The sequence below is a fragment of the Dendrobates tinctorius genome, unplaced genomic scaffold (genome assembly GCF_039654945.1).
Source record: "Dendrobates tinctorius isolate UK_male_01 unplaced genomic scaffold, ASM3965494v1 ptg000197l, whole genome shotgun sequence".
NCBI lineage: Eukaryota > Metazoa > Chordata > Amphibia > Anura > Dendrobatidae > Dendrobates > Dendrobates tinctorius.
In genome coordinates this window covers 4,779,606-4,804,605 of record NW_027361864.1, presented here as the reverse complement: position 1 = coordinate 4,804,605, position 25,000 = coordinate 4,779,606, and the positions used below count along the sequence as shown (strand labels likewise).

General features: G+C 42.7%; 1 protein-coding gene across 4 annotated transcripts in view; it reads right to left on the bottom strand.

Moving 5' to 3' along the window:
* The window catches only part of RUSC2 (RUN and SH3 domain containing 2), a 106,270-nt gene that overhangs the window by 61,664 nt on the left and 19,606 nt on the right, over positions 1 to 25,000 (bottom strand). For 2 of the 4 annotated variants that reach the window (XM_073553160.1, XM_073553162.1), the window contains exon 2: positions 16,565 to 18,568. The exons of 1 other annotated variant lie outside the window; for it this stretch is intronic. In XM_073553160.1, coding sequence (XP_073409261.1) covers positions 16,565 to 18,482 — 1,918 coding nt within the window. In that variant the 5' untranslated portion in view covers positions 18,483 to 18,568. Of the gene's footprint in view, positions 1 to 16,564; positions 18,569 to 21,586; positions 21,726 to 25,000 lie in introns of those variants that run through there. One more of the 4 variants, XM_073553161.1, reaches the window with a different exon arrangement.

Below are 25,000 nucleotides of genomic sequence, written 5' to 3'. Positions count from 1 at the left end.
CGGTGCCAGCAGGAAGCTGACGACGAGAAACGGCTCAGGACGTTCTCGCGCGATCAGCGGGGGAGCGGTCGGAGGTATCAGACAGCGATATCGCTATAACGTCACAAAAAACAGTGACGTTATAGCGATATTGCTAGCGATATCGCTTAGTGTGACAGGCCCTTCAGTGTCTCTGCAGGAAGTGGGAGTGGGTCTGTCTTTCTACAAGTAGTTGGGGTGAGTCTTGGTTTCTCTGTAGGAAGTGGGGGTGGGTCTGTCTTTCTACAAGTAGTTGGAGTGAGTCTTGATTTCTCTGTAGGAAGTGGGGGTGGGTATGTCTTTCTACAGGTAGTTGGGGTGAGTATTGGTATATATGCAGGAAGTGGGGGTAGGTATGTCTTTCTACAGGTAGTTGTGGTGAGTATTGGTATATCTGCAGGAAGTGGGGGTGGGTCTGTCTTTCTACAGGTAGTTGGGGTGAGTCTTGGTCTCTCTGGAGAAAGTGGGGTGGGTCTGTCTTTCTACAGGTAGCTGGGGTGAGTCTTGGTCTATCTGCAGGAAGTGGGGGTGGGTCTGTCTTTCTACAGGTAGTTGGGGTGAGTCTTAGTCTCTCTGGAGGAAGTAGGGGTGGGTCTGTCTTTCTACAGGTAGTTGGGGTGAGTCTTGGTCTATCTGCAGGAAGTGGGGGCGGGTCTCTATTTCTACAAGTAGTTGGGGTGAGTCTTGGTCTCTGGAGGAAGTGGGGGTAGGTCTGTTTTTCTACAGGCCGCTGGGGTGAGTCTTGGTCTCTCTGGAGGAAGTGGGGGTGGGTCTGTCTTTCTACAGGTAGTTGGGGTGAGTCTTGGTCTCTGCAGGAAGTAGGTCTGTTTTTCTACAAACAGATGGGGTTAGACTTGGTCTCTCTGGAGGAAGTGAGGGTGGGTCTGTTTTTCTACAGACAGCTGGGGTTAGTCTTGGTCTCTTTGGAGGAAGTGGGGGTGGGTCTGTCTTTCTACAGGTAGTTGGGGTTAGTCTTGGTCTCTCTGGAGGAAGTGGGGGTGGGTCTGTTTTTCTACAGATAGCTGAGGTTAGTCTTGGTCTCTCTGGAGGAAGTGGGGGTGGGTCTGTCTTTCTACAGGTAGTTGGGGTGAGTCTTGGTCTCTCTTGAGGAAGTGGGGGTGGGTCTGTTTTTCTACAGACAGCTGGGGTTAGTCTTGGTCTCTCTGGAGGAAGTGGGGGTGGGTCTGTTTTTCTACAGACAGCTGGGGTTAGTCTTGGTCTCTCTGGAGGAAGTGGGGGTGGGTATGTCTTTCTACAGGTGGTTGGGGTGAGTCTTGGTCTCTCTTGAGGAAGTGGGGGTGGGTCTGTTTTTCTACAGACAGCTGGGGTTAGTCTTGGTCTCTCTGGAGGAAGTAGGGGTGGGTCTGTTTTTCTACAGACAGCTGGGGTTAGTCTTGGTCTCTCTGGAGGAAGTGGGGGTGGGTCTGTCTTTCTACATGTAGTTGGGGTGAGTCTTGGTTTCTCTGGAGGAAGTGGGGGTGGGTCTGTTTTTCTACAGACAGCTGAGGTTAGTCTTGGTCTCTCTGGAGGAAGTGGGGGTGGGTCTGTCTTTCTACAGGTAGTTGGGGTGAGTCTTGGTCTATGCAGGAAGTGGGGGAGGGTCTGTCTTTCTACAGGTAGTTGGGGTGAGTCTTGGTCTCTCTTCAGGAAGTGGGGGCTGCTCTGTCTTTCTACAGGAAGCACGGGTGGGTATTTGTTTCTCTACACGAAGTTGGGTTGGGTCTTCGTCTCTGTTGGCAAAGTTTTGTCTCTTTACATGAAGTTGGCGGGGGAAGTTCTCTTTCTACATCAATTGGACCTGAGTCCTTGTCTCTCTACAGAAAGTGGGGGGTAGACTTTGTCAAAGCTCCTGCTCTCTCGTCTGTCAAACCTCATGTAGGTATAACAAAGAGATGGGTTTTCAGATCAGGGCAGGTGAGCCATTAAAATAATGACAGGAGCAATGCATGCTGGGAAGTGGTGGAAAGGAAGTTCTGGTACCTATAGCGCTGGCAGAATGATGATGGAGAGAAAACCATCCATTCAAAAAGATTCCATGGCAAGTTACAGAGTGTGATATTAGTCTAGTATATGCACCAAAAGCAGTTTTAACTTATTGCAGGACATAAGGGCATCAGGACGATGCATTACTCCAGGTTTTAGGTTGTAAATTGTAGGTTTGTCCCTTGAATGATACTTATTCGTGGAAAATAAAAAAGAGTTAGGTCTATAACACCGAGCATCAACACTTTAGGATGCTTATTTTTCTGATACGATCCTTATAGACATAAAAAGAACATTATATGATCAATATAATCAGAAACTATGACGTTAATTATCCCCGACCTGTGAAGACAGGTGATGATTTATCCTGCGTAAAATCCGACTATGGATTCTCAGAGTGATCAGTGGACGATCAAAAAACTCACAAAATGTTAACCTAAATGGTAAAAGGCTGAGCCAAAGGAAGCAGGATGTGATCTTTGGGCTAAAGCCATTCCTTCATCTTAAGGTCGGCCTTCTGAGATCCACATCTATCCTGTGTGCAATAAATATCCAAGACGCATCTGTACCTGCTAGTGAGTGCAATTTACGCCATTACCTTTCCTTTTCCGCATCATTTTGAACAATCATTTCCATCTTGAATATACTCAATAAACACTTGAAAATCAATTTGTCAACTTTTTGTCTTGAAAATCTCTTGCCATTATTAAAGACAGGAGAGATGATTAGCTGATCTCGAGTATCTGCTCTCCACCTTCAAAAGCAAAAACATCCCGACTGAGCTAATAAAATACCACAATATGTGGCTTAATTAATATGATACCATATAATACCTTCATACAATAACCAAATTACTACTGTTACAATAAACAAAAAACTACTGCTATATGTATATAAAATAATACCTCCACATGAGATCTAAATAATACTGCTAGAAATTGAATGCTATCACCATACAGTGTCCAAATAATATTGAATTACAACTGATAATAAATTATATGTATCAGTAGGCAAAAATACAGCCAAACAGTAGCCAAGTAATTGTTAAGGGTGTGTCAGATGCTGCAGTCGCTCTGAATCTGGCTGCAGAAGGTCTCTGCGCTTGGCATTGCAGACTCCTTCTTAATCCTTCTGACTCTTGGACCCTGTAACGCCTCAGTGAGGCGAGCTATAAGAGTGGACCCTCTGGACGGTGTAACAGATTGCCCAGGGCGAGCCAACCTAGTGAAGACTGACCCCTATACAGGGATCATCAGGGACAGGCCTAGGGATCTCTAATACCACGGTAGCCGGTACCAAGAGGGACGGCTCAGATAGCGGGAGAGACATGGAATAGAAGGGTAACTGAGAAGACTGACAAACACCGGGGCACTAGGAACGGACATAAGGAACAGAGCACAGGAGTTCATTAATGAATCATAGAATCATAGAATCGTAGAGTTGGAAGGGACCTCCTGGGCCATCTGGTCCAACCCCCTGCTCAAAGCAGGATTCGCTAAATCATCCCAGTTAGATGTCTGTCCAGCCTCTGTTTGAAGACTTCCATTGAAGGAGAACTCACCACTTCTCGTGGCAGCCTGTTCCACTCATTGATCACTCTAACTGTCAAAAAGTTTTTTCTAATATCTAATCTGTGTCTCCTCCCATTCAGCTTCATCCCATTGCTTCTAGTCTTTCCTTGTGCAAATGAGAATAAAGTTGATCCTTCTACAATGTGACAGCCCTTTAGATATAGTAGTATATAGGAGTATAGCAAAGCAGTGCGCAGGGCACGGACTAGAGGACATACAGAACAGAGCACTGGAGTATAGCAGAGCATGTACCAGGAGGCACAACAGAGTACAAGGCAGACTACAAAGACTGAGCATGTGACAGGAGGCACAACAGAGTACAAGGCAGAGTACAGGGAATGAGCATGTGACAGGAGGCACAACAGAGTACAAGGCAGAGTACAGGGACTGAGCATGTGCCAGGAGGCACAACAGAGTACAAAGCAGAGTATAGGGACACAGACGTGCAGGATAGCGCACACAGAATATAGACGCGGGCCTGAGTCACAGAAGCAGGAGCTTGAACAATAACCAGGCGCCACAGGAAAGAGGAAGCAGGTTCAAATAACTCCCACCTTACCCGTATTGGCTGCTGGGATTTCCGGTCAGGATATCCAAGTGTATGAAGGACCTGGGAGGGGGCGTGGCCACCCGGGTCAGGACATCTGAGAAGCTACAGGACCTTGGAGGAGGCGTGACCGCCCTCCAAGAGTGCCAGAGCACATGTGCCGAGTCCTGGAGCCTCCAGCAGTGCGGGGAGCACGGCAGGACCGAAGGACAGGAACAGAGGAGCGGGCAGCAGCGGGCACGGAGGTAGCAGCGACGCGACCAGCCGCAGGGGGAGAGCGGCCACTGGTGGTAACAGACCCAGTGGCAACCTCCCTCCGGCTCTAATTGACACACCTGGACCTGAGTGTTTATGGACTCCCAGTCTGCTTATGGTAATCTCTGGTGATATCCACATTTCTCCCTTGTGAAGGCTTGAAGCTATAGGAGTCGGCTATCTTTCTTGCTAGTGCTGTTTGGAGAACGTTTGGTGTTACCTTTCTGAGTTTGCTCAAGATAAATGTTCCCCTTGTTCGTCTATCCTCTGTGTCTTTAGTTGTAGTGAGGACTGACTAGTGCCTACCCTGTCCTCTCCCTAACCAGGGCCTATTGCTAAGGGTAAGGCAGGGATTAGGTTCCTGCTCGCTAATAGGTGCAGAACCTATATAGGGACGTTTAGGGCAGACAGGTTGAGGTTAGAGCTGCCTAGGGGTCTCCCCACTCCCCTAGGGTTTGGGTCCCCCACTCTTCTCCTCGTGTAGCACTTTGTCTTCCCACACTGTTTGTGACAGTAATCCCACCATAACAAGTTCTTATATAAGCACCAAATTAATATCACTGAGTAGTAGCCAAATAATAATACTGCATTGTTAAAATAATACCATCATCCATTGTTGAAATATACTGTATATAGTCCACCTAAGACTACCATGTAGTGACCAAATAATGCCACCATACAGTGGTGCCATATAGTGTCCAATAAATACTGCTACACAATAATCAACTGCTTGTAGAATAGCATATTTAGAAATATATTTACTTAGAAAATTGGTGATATATTTAATACTGAATTCACCCGCTGTGTGTCCTGCTTAACCCATGTAATAACCATATCTTACTCTCCCATGCAATATGTCCAGGATTCTCAGTTTAGGACGGTTTAATCTTAAATATTACGGGTTTGATAAAAAAAATATCACAAGGCTGCAAAGCCATAATAAGGAGTGTAAGATCAGGGCTGGATCTCCCTTGACGCTGACATTACTCAGTAACCGGCCAATACACGGTGTGCAGCATCTATACCGTCCACCCGGGAACGGATCACCAAACACTGGCGTTATCATACAAGTCTTATTAAATACAATGCAACTTTGGAAACTTCAAAGGTGAAGCGCATACATATTGAGAAAACGGAACAAAGGCCTAAAACACTGAGCATTTTTGTCCAGTAGTTCCATAGACAATGAATGGAGCGGGGGTCGAGCATGCGCGGCTCTGTTCCATTCAAGACGCGCTCTCTAGACCACTCGCAGGATCGTGGATAGCTTAATATTTTGGGATGGGGATAACTTAATATTTTGGAAATAACCCATTACAATACAGATTTTACTCTAAGTGCCGTCTTCCTGTTTATATAACAATTGTTTGTGACTGTATTCAAGTAAACATACGGAATGTAAGTGGGTGTGCGGTTTATTATATTCTACATACTGTGCATATCAATGTGCATGTAAGCAAAAATGTATGTCTATAGCTCTACGTATGACTACTGTATATGGGTCTTCATACTGACAAGAAGGCAGCCGGAGTGATACCAATATTTTGTGTATTAAAGGAACTTTCCCATTTCCCCAAAAAATGATGCCCAACTTATAAAATAATGAAAAGAGCAAATTTTCACTCTCTCCAGGGCCAGCGGCGACTCTCTGCAGCTTTTCCAGTCTCAGAGTATAGGCTGCAGTGCACAACACCACTGCCGGAAATCAATGAGCTCACTGCCTCATGCCGTCACCATCAGTAAAGCTATTGAACTTTGTGATTGGCTGCAGCGGTGATGTGCGCTGCAGCCATAATGTCACCTCTGCAGCCAATACACAGAGACCGAGATAGAAAAAACTGCTGCTGATGATACAATAATGCTTTTTTTCTCTATTTTTTTGCATGTTCGAGAAGCAGAGAGGAACATGGACTGACACTCCCTGAAGAGGATACTATTGCGCTCATGCATTGTTATGGTTTGGAAATGTGAATATATAGGGCAGATGATGTGAAAGCAGCATTACAGGCACAGAGTAAAGAGGATTACCACTAGACAAGCCCTGCAGCTGGGAGGAGGTTTAGGAGCAAATAGGGAAGGTTGCTAGTAGAATCATAGAATCATAGAGTTGGAAGGGACCTCCTGGGCCATCTGGTCCAACCCCCTGCTCAAAGCAGGATTCGCTAAATCATCCCAGTCAGATGTCTGTCCAGCCTCTGTTTGAAGACTTCCATTGAAGGAGAACTCACCACCTCTCGTGGCAGTCTGTTCCACTCATTGATCACTCTAACTGTCAAAAAGTTTTTTCTAATATCTAATCTGTGTCTCCTCCCATTCAGTTTCATCCCATTGCTTCTAGTCTTTCCTTGTGCAAATGAGAATAAAGTTGATCCTTCTACAATGTGACAGCCCTTTAGATATTTGTAGACAGCTATTAAGTCTCCTCTCAGTCTTCTCTTTTGCAAACTAAACATTCCCAAATCCTGCAACCTTTCCTCATAAGACAGGGTTTGCAGACCGGTCACCATTCTGGTCGCTCTTTTCTGAACTTGCTCCAGTTTGTTGATGTCTTTTTTAAAATGTGGTGCCCAAAACTGGACACAATATTCCAGATGAGGTCTGACCAAAGAGGAGTAGAGGGCAATAATGACTTCACGTGATCTAGACTGTATGCTTCTGTTAATACATCCTAGTAAGTTGTAGAGAACGGTGTTCAGTTGAGGGTAAAGTCAGTCACAAGTAGTGTCGGCAGATTGTGGGTGTGCAAGGAAGGATAGATAGCAAGACTGCAAATGGCTAAGAAATACAGCAGTCTGGATCTGAATCAAGCAGAGAAGTCTGGGTACACAAAAAAATAAGATGGGTAACAGGCACACCAGCTCAGAGCCAGAGGTCAAAGCAGTATAGACATTGCTTACTGGGGACCCTGAGACAGCACAGGAGACGGAGGTGACAGAGGCTGAGTGTAACCCAGGCCTGAAAGTTTAAGTGCAGAGATATTGGGCTTTTCAGGCCGAGTCACGAGTACTGCACCAAAGTGAGGTGTGGTTCAGAGGAAAGTGATGCTGTGGAAAATGGAGGGATCTGCTCAAATATGCCGTATAACCGAAGTGCTTACCTCAAGATGTGTGCCGCCAACGGTAACCACAAAGTGTGCACCTCTGTGTAGATCAGAAGATATAATGAACAAGCTTTGTACCTTTTACTTTATTAATTTACATTTCAGCAGTATGAAGGGTATTTTTTTTTTCGATCTCAGTGCTGAGATCTCATCTCCCGAGATCTTAGTGCCAAGATCTCCATCTGCGCATGTCCCGGCAGCCATTTTCCAGGAGTAAACCATGTAAGTGCGGGGGCTCTCGGCTTTCACAAAATGTCGGCAGAGCCGCCACACCACTTAACAGCCGCAGCGGTGCACATCGGAACACCCCCTCATCCCAGCCTGCGGCCTGCAGTAATGCTCCACTCTTGCCTCCTCCAGCAGCGACCCTGGGAACCTGCTCCACTGCGGTCGGTAAGATATATCCGAATTATAAGACGCACCTCCATTTTCCCCAAAAATTTTGTGGGGAAAAAGTGCATCTTATAATCCGAAAAATACAGTACAGTACATGTAGGGTATTGGCGCACTCAGGGAAAAATGTACTCAGTATGTTGTAAAAAAAATTCCAATTAAAATTTCTATCAGCCCTTAAACAAATTAAAAACTTGGGGCTAAAACAACATTTAGTGGTAAAAATGTAATTTATTCTTTCTTCCCCGCTCAGTGGTACAAAATTCTGTGAGGCTCAGGTGGTGTCAGTATGATCACTGCACCCCTAGATAAATTCATTGGGGAGTGTAGTTTGTAAAATGAGTTCACATATAGGGGATTTCTGTTGTTCTGGCACCTCAGGGGCTCTGCCAATGTGACATAGCACCCTCAAACCATTCCAGCAAAATCTGAACTCCAATATGGCGCCTCTTCCCTTCTGAGCTTTGCACTGTGCCTCAAAAGTAGTATTCCCCCACATAAGGGGTATTGGCATACTCAGGAGAAATTACATAACAAAGTTTGGGGGCCATTTTTTCCTGTTACCCTTGTCAAAATTAAAAAAAATTGGATCTGAAGTTAATTTTTTGTGAAAAAAAAGTTAAATGTTCATTTTTTTTGCACATTCCTGTGAAGCACCTGAAGGGTTAATAAACTCTTGAATGTGGTTTTAATCACCTTGAGGGGTGCAGTTTTTAGAATGGTGTCACTTTTGGGTATCGTCTATTCTACAGACCCCCTGAAAGGGACTTCAAATGTGAGGTGGTCCCTAAAAAAATGGTTTTGCAAATTTTGTTCAGAAAATGAGACATTGCTGGTCAACTTTTAACCCTTATCACTTCCTGACCAAAAAAAAAGTTGGTTCCAAAATTGTGCTGATTAAAAACAGACATGTGGGAAATGTTATTTATTAACTACGGTGTTTTGCGTGACATATCTCTGTGATTTAAAAGCACGAAAATTCAAAGTTGGAAAATTGCAACATTTTCGCCAAATTTCCATTTTTTTCACAAATAAACACAAGTTATACCAAAGAAAATTTACCACTCTCATGAAGTACAATATGTCACGAGAAAACAGTCTCAGAATCACTGGGACCAGTGATCAGTGGTCAGAATTGTAAATACTGGCCTGGTCATTAATGTGCAAACCACCCTCAAGGGTAAAGGGGTTAAAGCTTAGTTTCCAGAATTTTGTCACACATGCCTAAAACTTGTTCAAAATACTGTGTGAGTATATACTGTGTATATATACAGTTGTGTGAAAAAATGTTTGCCCCCTTCCTGATTTCCTATTCTTTTGCATGTTTTCACACTTAAATGTTTCAGAGCACAAACATACGTAAAGACGTATTAGACAAAGATAACACAAGTAAATACAAAATGCAGTTTTTAAATGAAGGTTTTTATTATTAAGGGAAAAAGAAATCCAAACCTACAGGGCCCTGTGTGAAAAAGTGATTGCCCCCCCTGAAAACACAAATTAAGTTTTTCAGCTATAAGCTGCAGCCACTGCCTTTCGGGGCTTATCTACAGCATTCTAGAAAGCTGCAGATAAGCCCCCGATCTGACCTGCAAGATAAGAAAAACAAGTTTTATTATACTCAACAGGGAAGATCAGTACGCCTGCGCAGGAGCCATGACACGAAGCAAGGAAGATTACCACATCGCATGAAGATGGGAGGTGCCGGAACCGGACCTGCGACGCCCATCGGACCGGACCGGACCCAGGGTGAATATAATAAAACTTGTTTTTATTATCTTTCAGGTTAGATCGGGGGCTTATCTACAGCATTATAGAATGCTGTACATAAGCCCCAAAAGGCAGTGGCCGCAGCTTATAGCTGAAAAACGAGGTGACAGGTTCCCTTTAAATAGGACCTGCCTGACAAAGTGAAGTAAACCAGAAGTTCCTCAAATGCTAGACATCATGACGGCGATCCAATGAAATTCTGGAACAAATGAGAAATAAAGTAATTGAGATCTATCAGTCTGGAAAAGGTTATAAAGCCATTTCTCAAGCTTTGGTACTCCAGCGAACAACAGTGAGAGTCACAAATGGCAAAAACATGGAACAAGGGTGAATCTTCCCAGGAGTGGCCGGCCTACCAAAATTACCGGAAGAACACAGCGACGACTCATCCAAGAGGTCACAAAAGAACCCACAACAACATCCAAAGAACTGCAGGCCTCACTTGCCTCAGTTAAGGTCAGTGTTCATGACTCCACCATAAGAAAGAGATGGAGAAAAAATGGCCTGCATGGCAAAGTACCAAGACAAAAACCATTACTGAGCAATTAAAACACAAAAAATTGTCTCAGTTTTGCCAGAAAATATGTTGATGATCCCCTAGATTTTTGAGAGAATACTCTGTGGACTGACAAAACAAAAGTTGAACTTTTTGGAAGGTGTATGTTCCAGTACATCTGGCGTAGAAGTAACACAGCATTTCTAAAAAGGAACATCACACCAACAGTAAAATATAACGGTGGTAGTGTGATGGTCTGGTGCTGTTTTGCTGATTCTGGACCTGGAAGACTTCATGTGGTAATTGGAACCATGAATTCTGCTGTCTACCAAAAAGTCCTGAGGGAGAATGTCCGGCCATCTGTTCGTGATCTCAAGCTGAAAGACAATTGGGTTATGCAGCAGGACAATGATCCAAAACACACCAGCAAGTCCACCTCCGAATGACTTAAGAAAAACAAAATTAAGACTTTGGAGTGGCCTAGTCAAAGTCCTGACCTTAGTCCGATTGAGATGCCGTGGCATGACCTTAAAAAGGCAGTTCATGTACGAAAACCCTACAATGTGGCTGAATTAGATCAATTCTGCAAATATGAGTGGCCAAAATTCCTCCAGAGCATTGTAAAAGACTCCTAACAGTTGTTGTCTCTAAGGGTGGCCCAACCAGTTATTAGGTTTACGGGGCAATCACTTTTTCACACAGTACCCTGTAGGTTTGGCTTTCTTTTTTCCCTAATAATAAAGCCCATCCTTTAAAAACTGCATTTTGTGTTTACTTGTGTTATCTTTGTTTAATATTTACATTTGTTTGGTGATTTGAAACATTTAAGAGTGACAAACATGCAAAAGAATAGGAAATCAGGAAGAGGGTAAACACTTTTTCACACAACTGTGTATATATATATATATATACATATATATACAGTATATGTCTGTACTTGTGTGCATATATGCATGCACAGTGTATACATACACATGCGCAGGTACATAGATGCAAACTGATAGAAGACTCATGACTTCACTGTGTCTATATGCGCAGGTCAGGCAGCGGTGCACGTGTTACAATGTGTCACGGCTTCAGCCATCGTTGCAGATGATCTGGGGAGGGTAGGCATTTAGTAAAACATGTCTGCCCGGGGTGTGTCCCCTCCTCTGTAATGACACAGGCAGCTGTCCGCATCGTCTATTTTTACACAGGGCTTCTGGAATGTCCCCGTCACCGCATTACTCATGTTGTCTATGACTCTCCAGTGCACTGGTGTCAGCACCCAGCAAATGCAGCAGCGGCAGAGAGCAGACGCGGCCTCCGTATCTGTCACATATAGAATTATCTATAGGGCGGACATGAAACATCTACAGTAACACAAGACTCTGCATCATTTCCACCCAAAGGCCCGGCTACCAAGACACGAATCCGCCTTACTCCATGACACAGCATTTTCCTGTTACTGCGGATTGCTGCTTTATCTGACACAAGTGATAAAAAAAAGGGAAAACAAAATCAATAGTAAAAATTAGGATGAAACAAAATAATGACAGATCTGCTGCTGTGGGCTCTATAGGGACAATAGACTCAATGACAACTAATCTGATTTTTTTCTTCTTGATGAGGCACATTTAGATCCCCTAAAGCCCTAATAATACAGAACATCAGACACTATTTTCATCTATATTGTTATCTACAGTCATGACCCTTGAAATTGTTTTAGAAAATGAAGTATTTGTCCCAGATAATTGATGCAATCACACACGTTTTGTTATACACATGTTTATTTCCTTTGTGTGTATTGGAACAACACAAAAAAAAAACTGAGAATAAGAGGCAAATTGGACGTAATTTCACACAAAACCCCCCAAAATGGGTCGGGCAAAATTGTACTTACCATTTGGTTGCACACCCATTGGAATAAATAAATGCAATCAATCGCTTCCTGTAACCATCAACAATGGAGTTTTGGACCACTCTTCTTTTGCAAACTGCTCCAGGTCTCTCATATATGAAGTCGCCTTCTCCCAACAGCAATTTTAATATCTCTCCACAGGAGTTCAATGGGATTTAGATCCAAACTCGTTGCTGGTCACTTCAGAATTCTCCAGCGCTTTGTTTCCATCCTTTTCTGGGTGCTTCTTGAAGTATGTTTGGGGTCAATGTCCTGCTGGAAGACCCATGACCTAAGACCCAAACCCAGCTGTCTTACACTGGGCACAACACTGCAACCCAAAATCATTAGGAAATCTTCAGATTTCATGATGCCTTGCACACAGTCAAGGCATCCAGTGCCAGACGCAGCAAAACAACACCAAAACATCTTTCAACCTCCACTATATTTGACTGTATGTACTGTCTTTTTTTCTTTGTAGGCCTCATTCCATTTTCGACAAACAGTAGAATGAGGTGCTTTGCCAAAAAGCTCTACGTTGGTCTCATCTGTCCGCAAGACGCTTTCCCAGAAGGATTTAGGCTCACTCACATACATTTTGGCAAACTGAAGTCTAGTTTTTTATGTTTCTATGTCAGCATTGGTGTTCCTCCTGGGTCTCCTGCTATAGTATTTCATTTCATTCAAATGTCGATGGATAGTTCATGCTGACAATGATGCATCCTGAGCCTGCAGGACAGCTTGAATTTCTTTGGAACTTGATTGGAGCTGCTTATCCATCATCCGGACTATCCTGCCCTGCAACCTTTCATCAATTTTTCTCAGCCGTCCACATCCAGGGAGATGAGCTACAGCGCCATGGGTTGTAAACTTCTTAGTTATTTTGCGGACTGTGGACAAAGGAACATCAAGATCTCTGGAGATGGACTTGTAACCTTGAGATTGTTGATATTTTTCAACAACTTTAGTTCTCAAGTCCTTAGACAATTCTCTTCACTTTCTGTTCTCCATGCTTAGTGTGGCACACACAGACACAATGCAAAGATTGAGTCAACTTCTCCTGTTTTCATCTAGTTCCAGGTGTGATTTTCATATTACCCACACCTGTTACTTGCCATAGATGAGTTTGATCAAGCATCACATGCTTGAAACAAAGTTGCTTACCCACAATTTTGGAAAGGTGCCAACAACTTTGTCCTTAACATTTTGAGGATTTTGTGTGAAATTATGTCCAATTTGCTTTATTATCTCTGTTTTGTTTTGCTCCAATACACACAAAGGAAATAAACATGCGTTTAACAAAACACGTGCAATTGTAATAATTTTCAGGGAGAAAGACTTTATTTTCTGCAACAATTTCAAGGATGCCAAAACTTTTGGCCTTGACTGCATATGTTATCCATATAACATCCGTTTTTATTAATCAAAAATGTAAAAGGCCAAATACAGTTTTGTATGTTAATACTTGCAATTGATCTGTTAAACATCAGATGCCATTACCATTTGCTCATGTGCAAAAACGTTCATCTGAATTTCCCCGATCACATGCATTTCTCCATGTGCGGACTATTTGGCACAAGGAGAGCATACAGACTAAGAATATTCTTATTTGAATGGATCATTGGAGATAGCAGAAAAACGAGGTTTATACATACAATAGATCTGCAGTGGAGAAAAGGAAAAGTATCTAAACTAGTATTATGGAGAACAGTGAAAACAGACTGAAGGCAAACGAGAAAGCACAGGGAGAAGAAATATGTGCAGGATAGAAGCTGTGCTGATATATGAGCTAATGAAGTCATCAGAACCTTGGATAAATGCAAAGCTCATGTCCAGCCAATATTACTGGGAAAGACACTCACATAAGAAAAAATCTGAAACTTGGATGAGTTTTTAAAGGGAATCTGTCAACAGGTGTTCACTACCTCATCTGAGAGCAGCATGATGTTGGCAAAGAGATCCTGAATCCAACGATGCATCACTTAGTTTACTGGATGCAGCCATTCTGGCACAATCAGAGCTTTTTGATTTAGCAATGCAGCAGAGCTGAGAAAGCTAACCCCACCCACACCAGGCTCTGTACATACAATGGCTATAGACAGTGAGGTGCATATCTCAGAAAAGGGTGGAGTCGGTCTTAGGCTCACGCTTTTCTGTGTCCCAGCAATGATAAGCTGTTGGTACTAAAACAATCATTGCAAGTAAACAACAGGATGGAGCTTGATAAGAGAGGCATCCCTGAATTCTGCGTTTCAACCCCTACAGCATGCTGTCTGTAGATTACATAGCAAAAACCTGCTGACACATTCCCTTTAAACTGCATATCAGTGGCTCTGAAAATGAATAAAAAATTGAAGATTGCAGAGTGAAAGTATAATTGTATTACCTGAAGGTAACCTCCAATATATGTAAAAAAAAAAAATTCTCAATGCCAAAAGTGTCCATAACCTTTAAATTCTTGATTTGGGGAAAAGCTTCCTTAATGGCATCTCTTCCAGTTCTTTTTATTTTCTGCCCCTCTCCCTCTGTACCACTATTTATTACCCTAGGGATAACCATATTACAGTACTCAGATTCCCACCACCACTTTCACTATTTTGAGTTACGGTAGTTTTTTTCTGTTCACAAATATTATAGTGATATTGGATGGATTCATGTTTATATAGGGAGCAGTATTATAGTAGTTATATTCTTGTACATTGGAGCAGTACTATAGTAGTTATATTCTTGTACATAGGGGCAGTAATTATAGTAGTTATATTCTTGTACATAGGGGCAGTATTATAGTAGTTATATTATTGTAAATAGGGGGCAGTATTATAGTAGTTATATTCTTGTACATAGGGGCAGTATTATAGTAGTTATATTCTTGTACATAGGAGCAGTAATATAGTAGTTATATTCTTGTACATAGGGGCAGTATTATAGTAGTTATATTCTTGTACATAGGAGCAGTATTATAGTAGTTATATTCTTGTACATAGGGGCAGTATTATAGTAGTTATATTCTTGTACATAGGGGCAGTATTATAGTGGTTATATTCTTGTACATATGGGCAGTATTATAGTAGTTATATTCTTGTACATAGGGGCAGTATTATAGTAGTTATATTCTTGTACATATGGGCAGTATTATAGTAGTTATATTCTTGTATATAGGGGCAGTATTATAGTAGTTATATTCTTGTACATAGGGGCAGTAATATAGTAGTTATATTCTTGTACATATGGGCAGTATTACAGTAGTTATATTCTTGTACATAGGGACAGTATTATAGTAGTTATATTCTTGTACATAGGGCAGTAATTATAGTAGTTATATTATTGTACATAGGGGGCAGTATTATAGTAGTTATATTCTTGTACATAGGGGCAGTATTATAGTAGTTATATTCTTGTACATAGGGACAGTATTATAGTAGTTATATTCTTGTACATAGGGGCAGTATTATAGTGGTTATATTCTTGTACATAGGGGCAGTATTATAGTAGTTATATTCTTGTATATAGGGGCAGTAATATAGTAGTTATATTCTTGTACATAGGGGCAGTATTATAGTAGTTATATTCTTGTACATAGGGGCAGTATTATAGTGGTTATATTCTTGTACATATGGGCAGTATTATAGTAGTTATATTCTTGTACATAGGAGCAGTATTATAGTAGTTATATTCTTGTACATAGGGGCAGTATTATAGTAGTTATATTCTTGTACATATGGGCAGTATTATAGTAGTTATATTCTTGTACATAGGGGCAGTATTATAGTAGTTATATTCTTGTACATAGGGGCAGTAATATAGTAGTTATATTCTTGTACATATGGACAGTATTATAGTAGTTATATTCTTGTACATAGGGACAGTATTATAGTAGTTATATTCTTGCCATAGGGACAGTATTATAGTAGTTATATTCTTGTACTTAGGGGCAGTATTATAGTAGTTATATTCTTGCCATAGGGACAGTATTATAGTAGATATATTCTTGTACTTAGGGGCAGTATTATTGTAGTTATATTCTTGCACATAGGGGCAGTAGTATAGTAGTTATATTCTTTACATGGGGGAGCATTATTGCAGTTATATTCTTGTACATAGGGGCACTATTATTAAAAGCATATTATTGTACTTACGGGCAATATTAAAATAGTTATAGTATTATATAAAGGGCTCAGTGTTATGGTTATTGTGACTCTTTATTTCCTACTGTCACCTTGGCAGTTCATAAACAGAGAATTACTCAGCAGGTGTTCACAATCTGGACTGTAGAAAACTGCTCCCTGAATATGGAATCTGTTCTCTATCTTGAGACATGCTTTTGGTGGTATTCAACAGTAAAGGTATTTAATGATCTTTACCATGTATCACATCAATGACTTTTGCATTCTTAATCATTTTAGCTCTGACGGTAATTGCTCTTAATTGTCGTTACATAAGTAATGTTTACACAGCTAACAGGCAAAGCTGTAAAGACTATAAATCCTTGTATATTAAAAAAAATATATTATGGAAATAGAAGACCAAGTTATGCCTTCAAATTTCTACTTACCATCTCCTTTTACTCTTGGGTTTTTTTGAAGGAAGTTGAGCCCAGAACTTGCAGCATCCAAGCCATTGCACCTCAAGGTCTGATCAATACTGGCTTCGGTAGGTGGACCTGTTTGGTTAGTACTAGCTGCGGCCTTTGTAGCTGTTGCCTTAGTATCCACATTATCACTTGTGCAACCCTCACAAGTACGACTCATGCAATGCAGAAATGACATGGGTGGAAGGCTGTGACTGCGAAATTCCCCATGTTCATAAGCTCTACCACCATCACGATGATACTCTGGAATAGGAGAGAACTCCAGTGATGAATCTCCACTGGATTTTAAAGGTGGGCTGGATCCATTCTTTTGCTCTTTTCTTCTGCACTTGGCTAATTCCAAAAATGATGTAACCCTCTTTGGAGATGAGCCCTGGGTATGTACCACTTGACCTTCGCTTAATTTTACAGGACAACTCATCATTCGTTCCAAAGATCCTAGGCAATTAGATGGACTCTTGTCCAAGCTGCGGTCATAACTTCGTGAACGTTGTCTACCTGTATTAAAGTTTGGTGGTGACACATTGACATAGACTTGTCCCTCAATGGTGTCCGACTTGGATCTTTCTATGAGGGGTTTAGGGTCATTTGTGTCTGAACTACTCTCTGGCTGTTGGAACAGGAAATACTCTGTTGGCTGTACTGGGCTTCCCTTGGTATGGTCATCTGAACAACTGGTAATTGAAGAACCTGCCGGACTGGGAGAAGACTGAGATGACAAGTCACAAGTAACCAATTTATAATAATTTTGAGTGGCCACCACAAGCCTTGCCTGGCTTTGGAAACAAGAAGTTAGTTCTGAACTCTCTCCATTACATTGAACTGAGTCACAGTTAAGATGATATGAGTTGCAGTTGGCATCCAGCTCAGGAGAAGATGAGTGATGGTGGCAACCACAAGGCTTGCTTGAAGCTTCGTGAACATGTGAGTCACAAGACATCTTAGATTCTGTGGGTGAATTCTGCAGATCAAGGTAGAAAGCACCTGTGTCTGGGTGACTGCAAAATGAAGAGTCGCATGACAGACTGCCAGAATTTAAATTGGACCTAGGTTGTCCATTCATCTTGTTATACAAGGTACTGAAGTTAACAAGGATCCCGTCTGAGCTATTGCAGGAGGAGTCACTCACGTAGCTCACCTGCTGGTCCATTTCTGACTGGCTTGAGGCACTGTAACACCTGCAGTGCCTCAGGGATTCTGAACCATTACAGGTACACTCTCTGCTTTGGCTGCTTTGGAGAAAATCCTGGTTTCCTAAATCTGAGCTCTGATTCCAATCCAGAGTAAAACTAGGACCACCATGATTCCAAGACTGGTCCTCAATGATCGATGAACCTGGGTTGCCATTTGTGCCCTTCTGCAAATCATCAGTTGAAGTCTTCTCTTCAAGACCATCAAGAAGTCCCGGCCGTCCCGTCAAAATCCATGGCTTCACAACAGGTGGATTATCATGGAGGTGGAATGGGGGCAAGGAGAGATCTTGAAATTGAAATCCTGTTTTCACTCCACCTAAAGTGTCATGGAGATGGAAGGACTTTTCTCCCTCACTTCCACTTGATGTGTTACTTTCATCTTCATCGTTTGGAAGGAATGGGTTATGTCGCTTTCTAGTGACTGGTCCTTGCCAATCTTCTCCCTTTTTGCCCTTTTCTTTTTCCGATGGTTCAGATGTTTGGATTAAACTGCTGTAGACCAATGAGTCAGCCTGTGATAGGTCCCGTTCTGGTAGAGAAGTAGTTCTAGTAATGCCAAGGTCATTCTTTCTATATGAATGGGATCTGGTGGAGGGTGGACAGCATTGCCTATCTGGTACTTGGCAGTGCACCAGTGGGATATGATGCACTATTAAGGTTTCTCCAGCTAGTTTGGGTGGGCTATCCATAATGACACCAGTCTCCTTTTAGGGCATTGGGTACTCTCACCGACTGGAGGTTTCAGAAAGGTCGTACATATTAAATGTGAAGACACCTGAAATTAGAAAAGAGATAAATTGGCATTACTGATCCTTGTCCAATAAGATTTAGTCTCTGACACTCAGCACTGTGTATATACATTATATTTGTTGGGATTAGTGGCCTAATGTTGTGTATTGCCACCTAAAATACAAGCAGAAACTAAGTTTATGCTTTTGGGGCCTCTTTTTTCATACACCCATATCAACTATACACAATCATCTATCTCTACGGCTGCAGTATTATGAGATGGAACAGATTTATTACAGACTTAAACTTGGAAAGCCTAAAACAAGACCAGGCAGACAGAAGACATGTCAAATTCATCACAGTGGCACAATGTGTTTGCAACCCCTATGCAGGGATCTGACCTTCACTGCCTAGGTCCGTAGGTTGTGTCTACGGAGTTGCTGCGGACCAGAGGACAATAAGCCTAACAAGATGGGTCAGTAGCAAAGATGGATAAAATCAGATCTAGATATGTGGTCAAGCATAGTCGGGACAGGGTCCGGGAAATTCATAAAAAAAACAGGCAAGAGGTATCTGGAAAGTAGTTATATTCTTAGACATAGCATTCAGCTCCTTCTGTCACCATTTGGGTTGTGAGCCTACAGGTGGACACAATAGGTGAGATGTTGTCACTAGATCACGCCTGTTGAATGGAGCCTTGGGCCTCCAGTGCATCGGAGGGAATGCGGTTTAGTAAGTAGTTTTATTTATTTTTGTATTATCGGTCCGTATTTGTGTGGGGATCTATGTGGTCAACTATGCTGTGCGTGAGGAGCTGTAGGTTCCATTATGTTGTGCGTGAGGAGCTGTAGGTTCCATTATGTTGTGCGTGAGGAGCTGTAGGTTCCATTATGTTGTGTGTGAGGAGCTGTAGGTTTCATTATGCTGTGTGTGGGAGCTATATTCCATCATACTGTGTGTGGGAGGCTGTGGGGACCATCATACTGTCTGAGGAGCTTTGGGGTCCAACATGATGTGTGTAGGGAGCTGTGGTAGTCCATCGTACTGTGTATGAGGATCTGTGTAGTCCATTGTGCTATGAATGGGGAGCGGTGTCGTTCATTACGCTTTTTGGAAGACTGTGAGATTCATCCCGCTGTTCATGGGGAGCTGTGGGTCAATTTTCCTATGTGTGGGGAGCTTTGGGGTCCATTATGCTATGTTTGAGGAGCTGTGGCAACCATGATGTTGTGTGTGGGGCTGTAGGGTTCATTATTCTGCATGTATGTGGGGTTGAACTGTAGGAGCATCTTACTGTGTGAGGAACATGTGGGAGGGCATCATACTGTGTGTTGTCGACTGTAGGCATCATATTGATTGTGAGGGCATCATACTGTATGGAGGGAGCTGTTGATAAAGTTACAGGGGCTGCATAATAGCAGACTGATTCACTGCGTTTATAAGCAGGTAAGAAAACACATTACAATAAACCCTATTGTAATATATGTATTCGCAATAGCAGTGAGTCACTATACTTGAAGAGGTTCTACAATACATAAAATGTCCTTTATAAATCACTATTTTTAAGCACTAACCACTTTTGTAATTTGCTTTATTTTAAAATTCCCTACTTTTTTCTCTACCTTGCTAATCCCTATAACTATTTTTATTGTCTTTATTCCCTTTGACATTTCACTTGACGAGAGTCTCAAACGGGACGTCACAGGAGGATGGCCTCACAGGAGGATGGCCCTGCAGTCACTTCTCTGCAGCATCTATCACAGAAAAAGATGTCATCAGGAGGCGGCGCTGCCGTCACTTACCACTGCTTCTGTCACCGCCACCCATGAAGACATCTGGAATGAATCGTGGGGATGGTGATGGTGATGGAGGTAGAGAGTGGTGACTGTAACTTCTATTACCGCCAACACACGAGATGTCATCAGGGGGTGGCAATAGAAGCAGGGTGTGGGCCCCTTTGGAAAAATGAATTGCCTGTTCCTGCACTAAGGCATCTTGGGGTTAATTGGGAGAATAATTAGGAACATAGCCAGGTCAAAACACAGGATTTAAAGCCACAAAAAGCACATCAGGAGATCACAGGGATACAATAACACTGTGACTGGAGAATGGGAATTTTTTGTAGCCTTCATTGCGTGACGAATTGCTGTGTATATCGGCCTCTGTAATAGACTGGTCAGTCGGACAAGCTGGATGGTAACAAACTCTTGCACATCACAACTAGCACTGCTCACTTTTCCTTCGCTTTCACCACCTCATCGTTGGGTTACTATATTTTACACCAAATCTTTGATGTGGTCTCGGAAAATGTTATTTTCTATTACCTATACCCCTTTCAAAATTGTCTAGTAAGATGCATAAAATCTAAAACACATAATAAATCTGTTGCAGGCACGTGTACCAGTCTTTTGGCACAATCTGAGCCAGTATTTTGCCGCATTTTATTTCGTAACTCTGCAGTGGCAAACAACGGCAGCCCTGGACTGTCACACAGGACAACAGGAGAACCCTCTGGTGGGCCCCTCTGCAAGAGTAGGCCATAACACTCTTATATGAGCAGTACTTGGCACAATATACTTGAATCACTATGCACAGACAAAGGCAGGATATTATTCATTGAGCAATCTACCCAGTCATTGTTATACAAAATTGTGATTGAGGATAATGTCATACTTGCATGTAGCTGAAAAGTGGGGCCCTGGAGTTGGTTACTGGTGGGCCCTTGGCACCTCAGTCCGACACTGTATAGTGGTAACTGGGGTACCCATTAATCACGGCCTGGCACCTACTATATAACAGCACACATACCACCCAACACACTCCTATAAAAACTGCAGACCACATGCACCAAACAATCCGGCAGCGTTCACTGAAGTTTGATTGTAGTCTGTCTTTTCTCTCGAAAAGTCTCACATCGAATTTTGCCAACTACGGTATTCCCATCCAAAGTCGTCCTCCAAATGTTAAAGGCTACAACAGTTCATTCATGAAGAAAATGCGGAGCACAATAACAGAGCAAAAAGCAAAGTTCTACATATCACCATCATCAAATTCAGAAACTCACCCATGTTGGGGCGAGAGCCCGACTGCTCGTGTGACACCCATGACAAGTGGGAACAAACTGAAGCCAGGAATAGACCGTGACAACAGCAAACAGGCACCTTCTGTCCGGCTACACAACTGTCTCATAGGAGGAGATCCTAAAACTAGAGTGAAAACACCCAGCTAAAATTCAGACCAAGACAGAAGTAGGAGGAGACGCAGCAGCCACACGGCTAGTGACACTCAGCTGAGCTGCTGGCCAAAATTAGAAAAGGAGAAGACAACCCACCAACAGATGAAGATCTGAAGATTAATAATAATAATAATAATAAAATTTTATTTCTATAGCGCCGACATATTCCGCAGCACTTTACATTTCAGAGGGGATTTGTACAGACAATAGACATTACAGCATAACAATAATCACATACAGGAGATTATAACAAATACCAAGAGGAATGAGGGCCCTGCTCGCAAGCTTACAGTCTATAAGAGGTAGACACGAAAGGTGGGTGGTAACAGTTACCCTGATTGTATGGACCAGCCATAATGTTAAGTGTGTGACAGTACAGACAGAGGGCTAATGGAGGCATAAAGCATGTGGGAACATGATGCGGGAAATCTGGTTGTGGTAAAACTTTTGGCTGTGCCACACAGGGATAGATTAGGTTAATGTGTTGAGGCGGTAGGCCAGTCTGAATAAATGCGTTTTCAGGGCATGCTTAAAATTGTGGGGATTGGGGACTAATCGTATTGACCTGGGAAGTGCATTCCAAAGAATTGGCGCGGCACGTGTAAAGTCTTGGAGACGGGAGTGGGAGGTTCTGACTATTGAGGATACTAACCTCAGGTCATCAGCAGAACGGAGGGCGCGGGTAGGGTGGTATACTGAAACAAGGGAGGAGATGTAGGGTGGTGCTGAGCTATGGAGGGCTTTGTGGGTGAGGGTAATAAGTTTATACTGAATTCTGGAGTGGATGGGTAGCCAGTGTAATGACTGGCACAAGGTAGAGGCATCGGTGTAACGATTGGTGAGGAATATGATCCTGGCTGCAGCATTCAAGACAGATTGGAGAGGGGAGAGTTTGGTAAGAGGGAGACCGATTAGAAGAGAGTTACAATAGTCGAGACGAGAATGAATAAGAGAAACAGTAAGAGTTTTTGCAGAGTCCAAAGTAAGAAAAGGTCGAATTCTAGAAATGTTTTTGAGGTGCAGATGACAAGAGCGAGCCAGTGATCGAATGTGGGGGGCAAAGGAAAGCTCAGAATCAAGTATGACCCCAAGACAGCGGGCCTGTTGCTGGGGAGTAATAGTGGAGCCACCCACAGAAATAGCAATGTCGGGTATAGGTACATTAGTAGAGGGAGGAAACACCAGGAGTTCAGTTTTTCACAGGTTCAGTTTCAGATATAGTGAGGACATGATGTTAGACACAGCGTTTAGACAATCGATGGTATTTTCTAGAAAGGCTGGCGTGATGTCAGGAGAAGCGTATAATTGGGTGTCATCAGCATAGAGATGGTACTGGAACCCAAATCTACTGATTGTTTGACCAATAGGGGCAGTGTACAAGTAGAAGAGGAGGGGGCCTAGAACCGATCCTTGGGGGACCCCAACAGTAAGGGGAAGGTGAGAGGAGGAGGAACCGGCAAAAGATACAGTAAAGGAGCGGTCAGAGAGATAGGAGGAGAACCAGGAGAGAACGGTGTCCTTGAGGCCAATGGAACGGAGCATAGTGAGGAGGAGCTGATGATCCAGAGTGTCGAACGCTGTATGAAGAGAATAGAATAGAAAAGAATACACCATCACAAATCAATAAGACATGTGAACATAAAAAAAAACTTTGTTTCTTCCCTCCCTTCTATCTCCTTTCCAGGGTTAATTCCTCTTTACTTTCTTTGCTAACATTGTAATTTCTCTGGACAGACTAGTCCTCCATAAGATCTCACCAGACAGTGGCAAAGGGGTTGAGCCTCCATCTCTAAAAAAGCCCCATTACAGCCGCCTGGTCTGCCTTTATTATACAGTAGATGCCCCCTTGCCCTCCTGATACAAGGGGGTCAGAATCAAATTGAAAGCTGGGGGGATCAGGATAAGCACTTAAGGTAAATCCATCAGCCGTAACGAGCAGAACAGAGATTGCAGCAAAGACTAAAAATACAAGGTCACACATGTGGATATACAGTCATGGCCAAAAGTATTGACACCCCTGCAATTCTGTCAGATAATATTCAGTTTCTTCCTGAAAATGATTGCAAACACAAATTCTTTGGTATTATTATCTTCATTTAATTTGTCTTAAATGAAAAAACACAAAAGAGAATGAAGCAAAAAGCAAAACATTGATCATTTCACACAAAACTCCAAAAATGGGCCAGACAAAAGTATTGGCACCCTCAGCCTAATACTTGGTTGCACAACCTTTAGCCAAAATAACTGCGACCAACCGCTTCCGGTAACCATCAATGAGTTTCTTACAATGCTCTGCTGGAATTTTAGACCATTCTTCTTTGGCAAACTACTCCAGGTCCCTGATATTTGAAGGGTGCCTTCTCCAAACTGCCATTTTTAGATCTTTCCACAGGTGTTCTATGGGATTCAGGTCTGGACTCATTGCTGGCCACCTTAGAAGTCTCCAGTGCTTTCTCTCAAACCATTTTCTAGTGCTTTTTGAAGTGTGTTTTGGGTTATTGTCCTGCTGGAACACCCATGACCTCTGAGGGAGACCCAGCTTTCTCACACTGAGCCCTAAATTATGCTGCAAAATTTGTTGGTAGTCTCCTGTCTTCATAATGCCATGCACACGGTCAAGCAGTCCAGTGCCAGAGGCAGCAAAGCAACCCCAAAACATCAGGGAACCTCCGCCATGTTTGACTGTAGGGACCGTGTACTTTTCTTTGAATGCCTCTTTTTTCTCCTGTAAACTCTATGTTGATGCTTTTGCCCTAAAAGCTCTACTTTTGTCTCATCTGACCAGAGAACATTCTTCCAAAAAGTTTTAGGCTTTTTCAGGTAAGTTTTGGCAAACTCCAGCCTGGCTTTTTTATGTCTCGGGGTAAGAAGTGGAGTCTTCCTGGGTCTCCTACCATACAGTCCCTTTTAATTCAGATGCCGACGGATAGTACGGGTTGACACCGTTGTACCCTCGGACTGCAGGGCAGCTTGAACTTGTTTGGATGTTAGTGGAGGTTCTTTATCCAACATCTGCACGATCTTGCGTTGAAATCTCTTGTCAATTTTTCTTTTCCGTCCACATCTAGGGAGGTTAGCCACAGTGCCATGGGCTTTAAACTTCTTGATGACACTGCGCACGGTAGACACAGGAACATTCAGGTCTTTGGAGATGGACTTGTAGCCTTGAGATTGCTCATGCTTCCTCACAATTTGGTTTCTCAAGTCCTCAGACAGTTCTTTGGTCTTCTTTCTTTTCTCCAT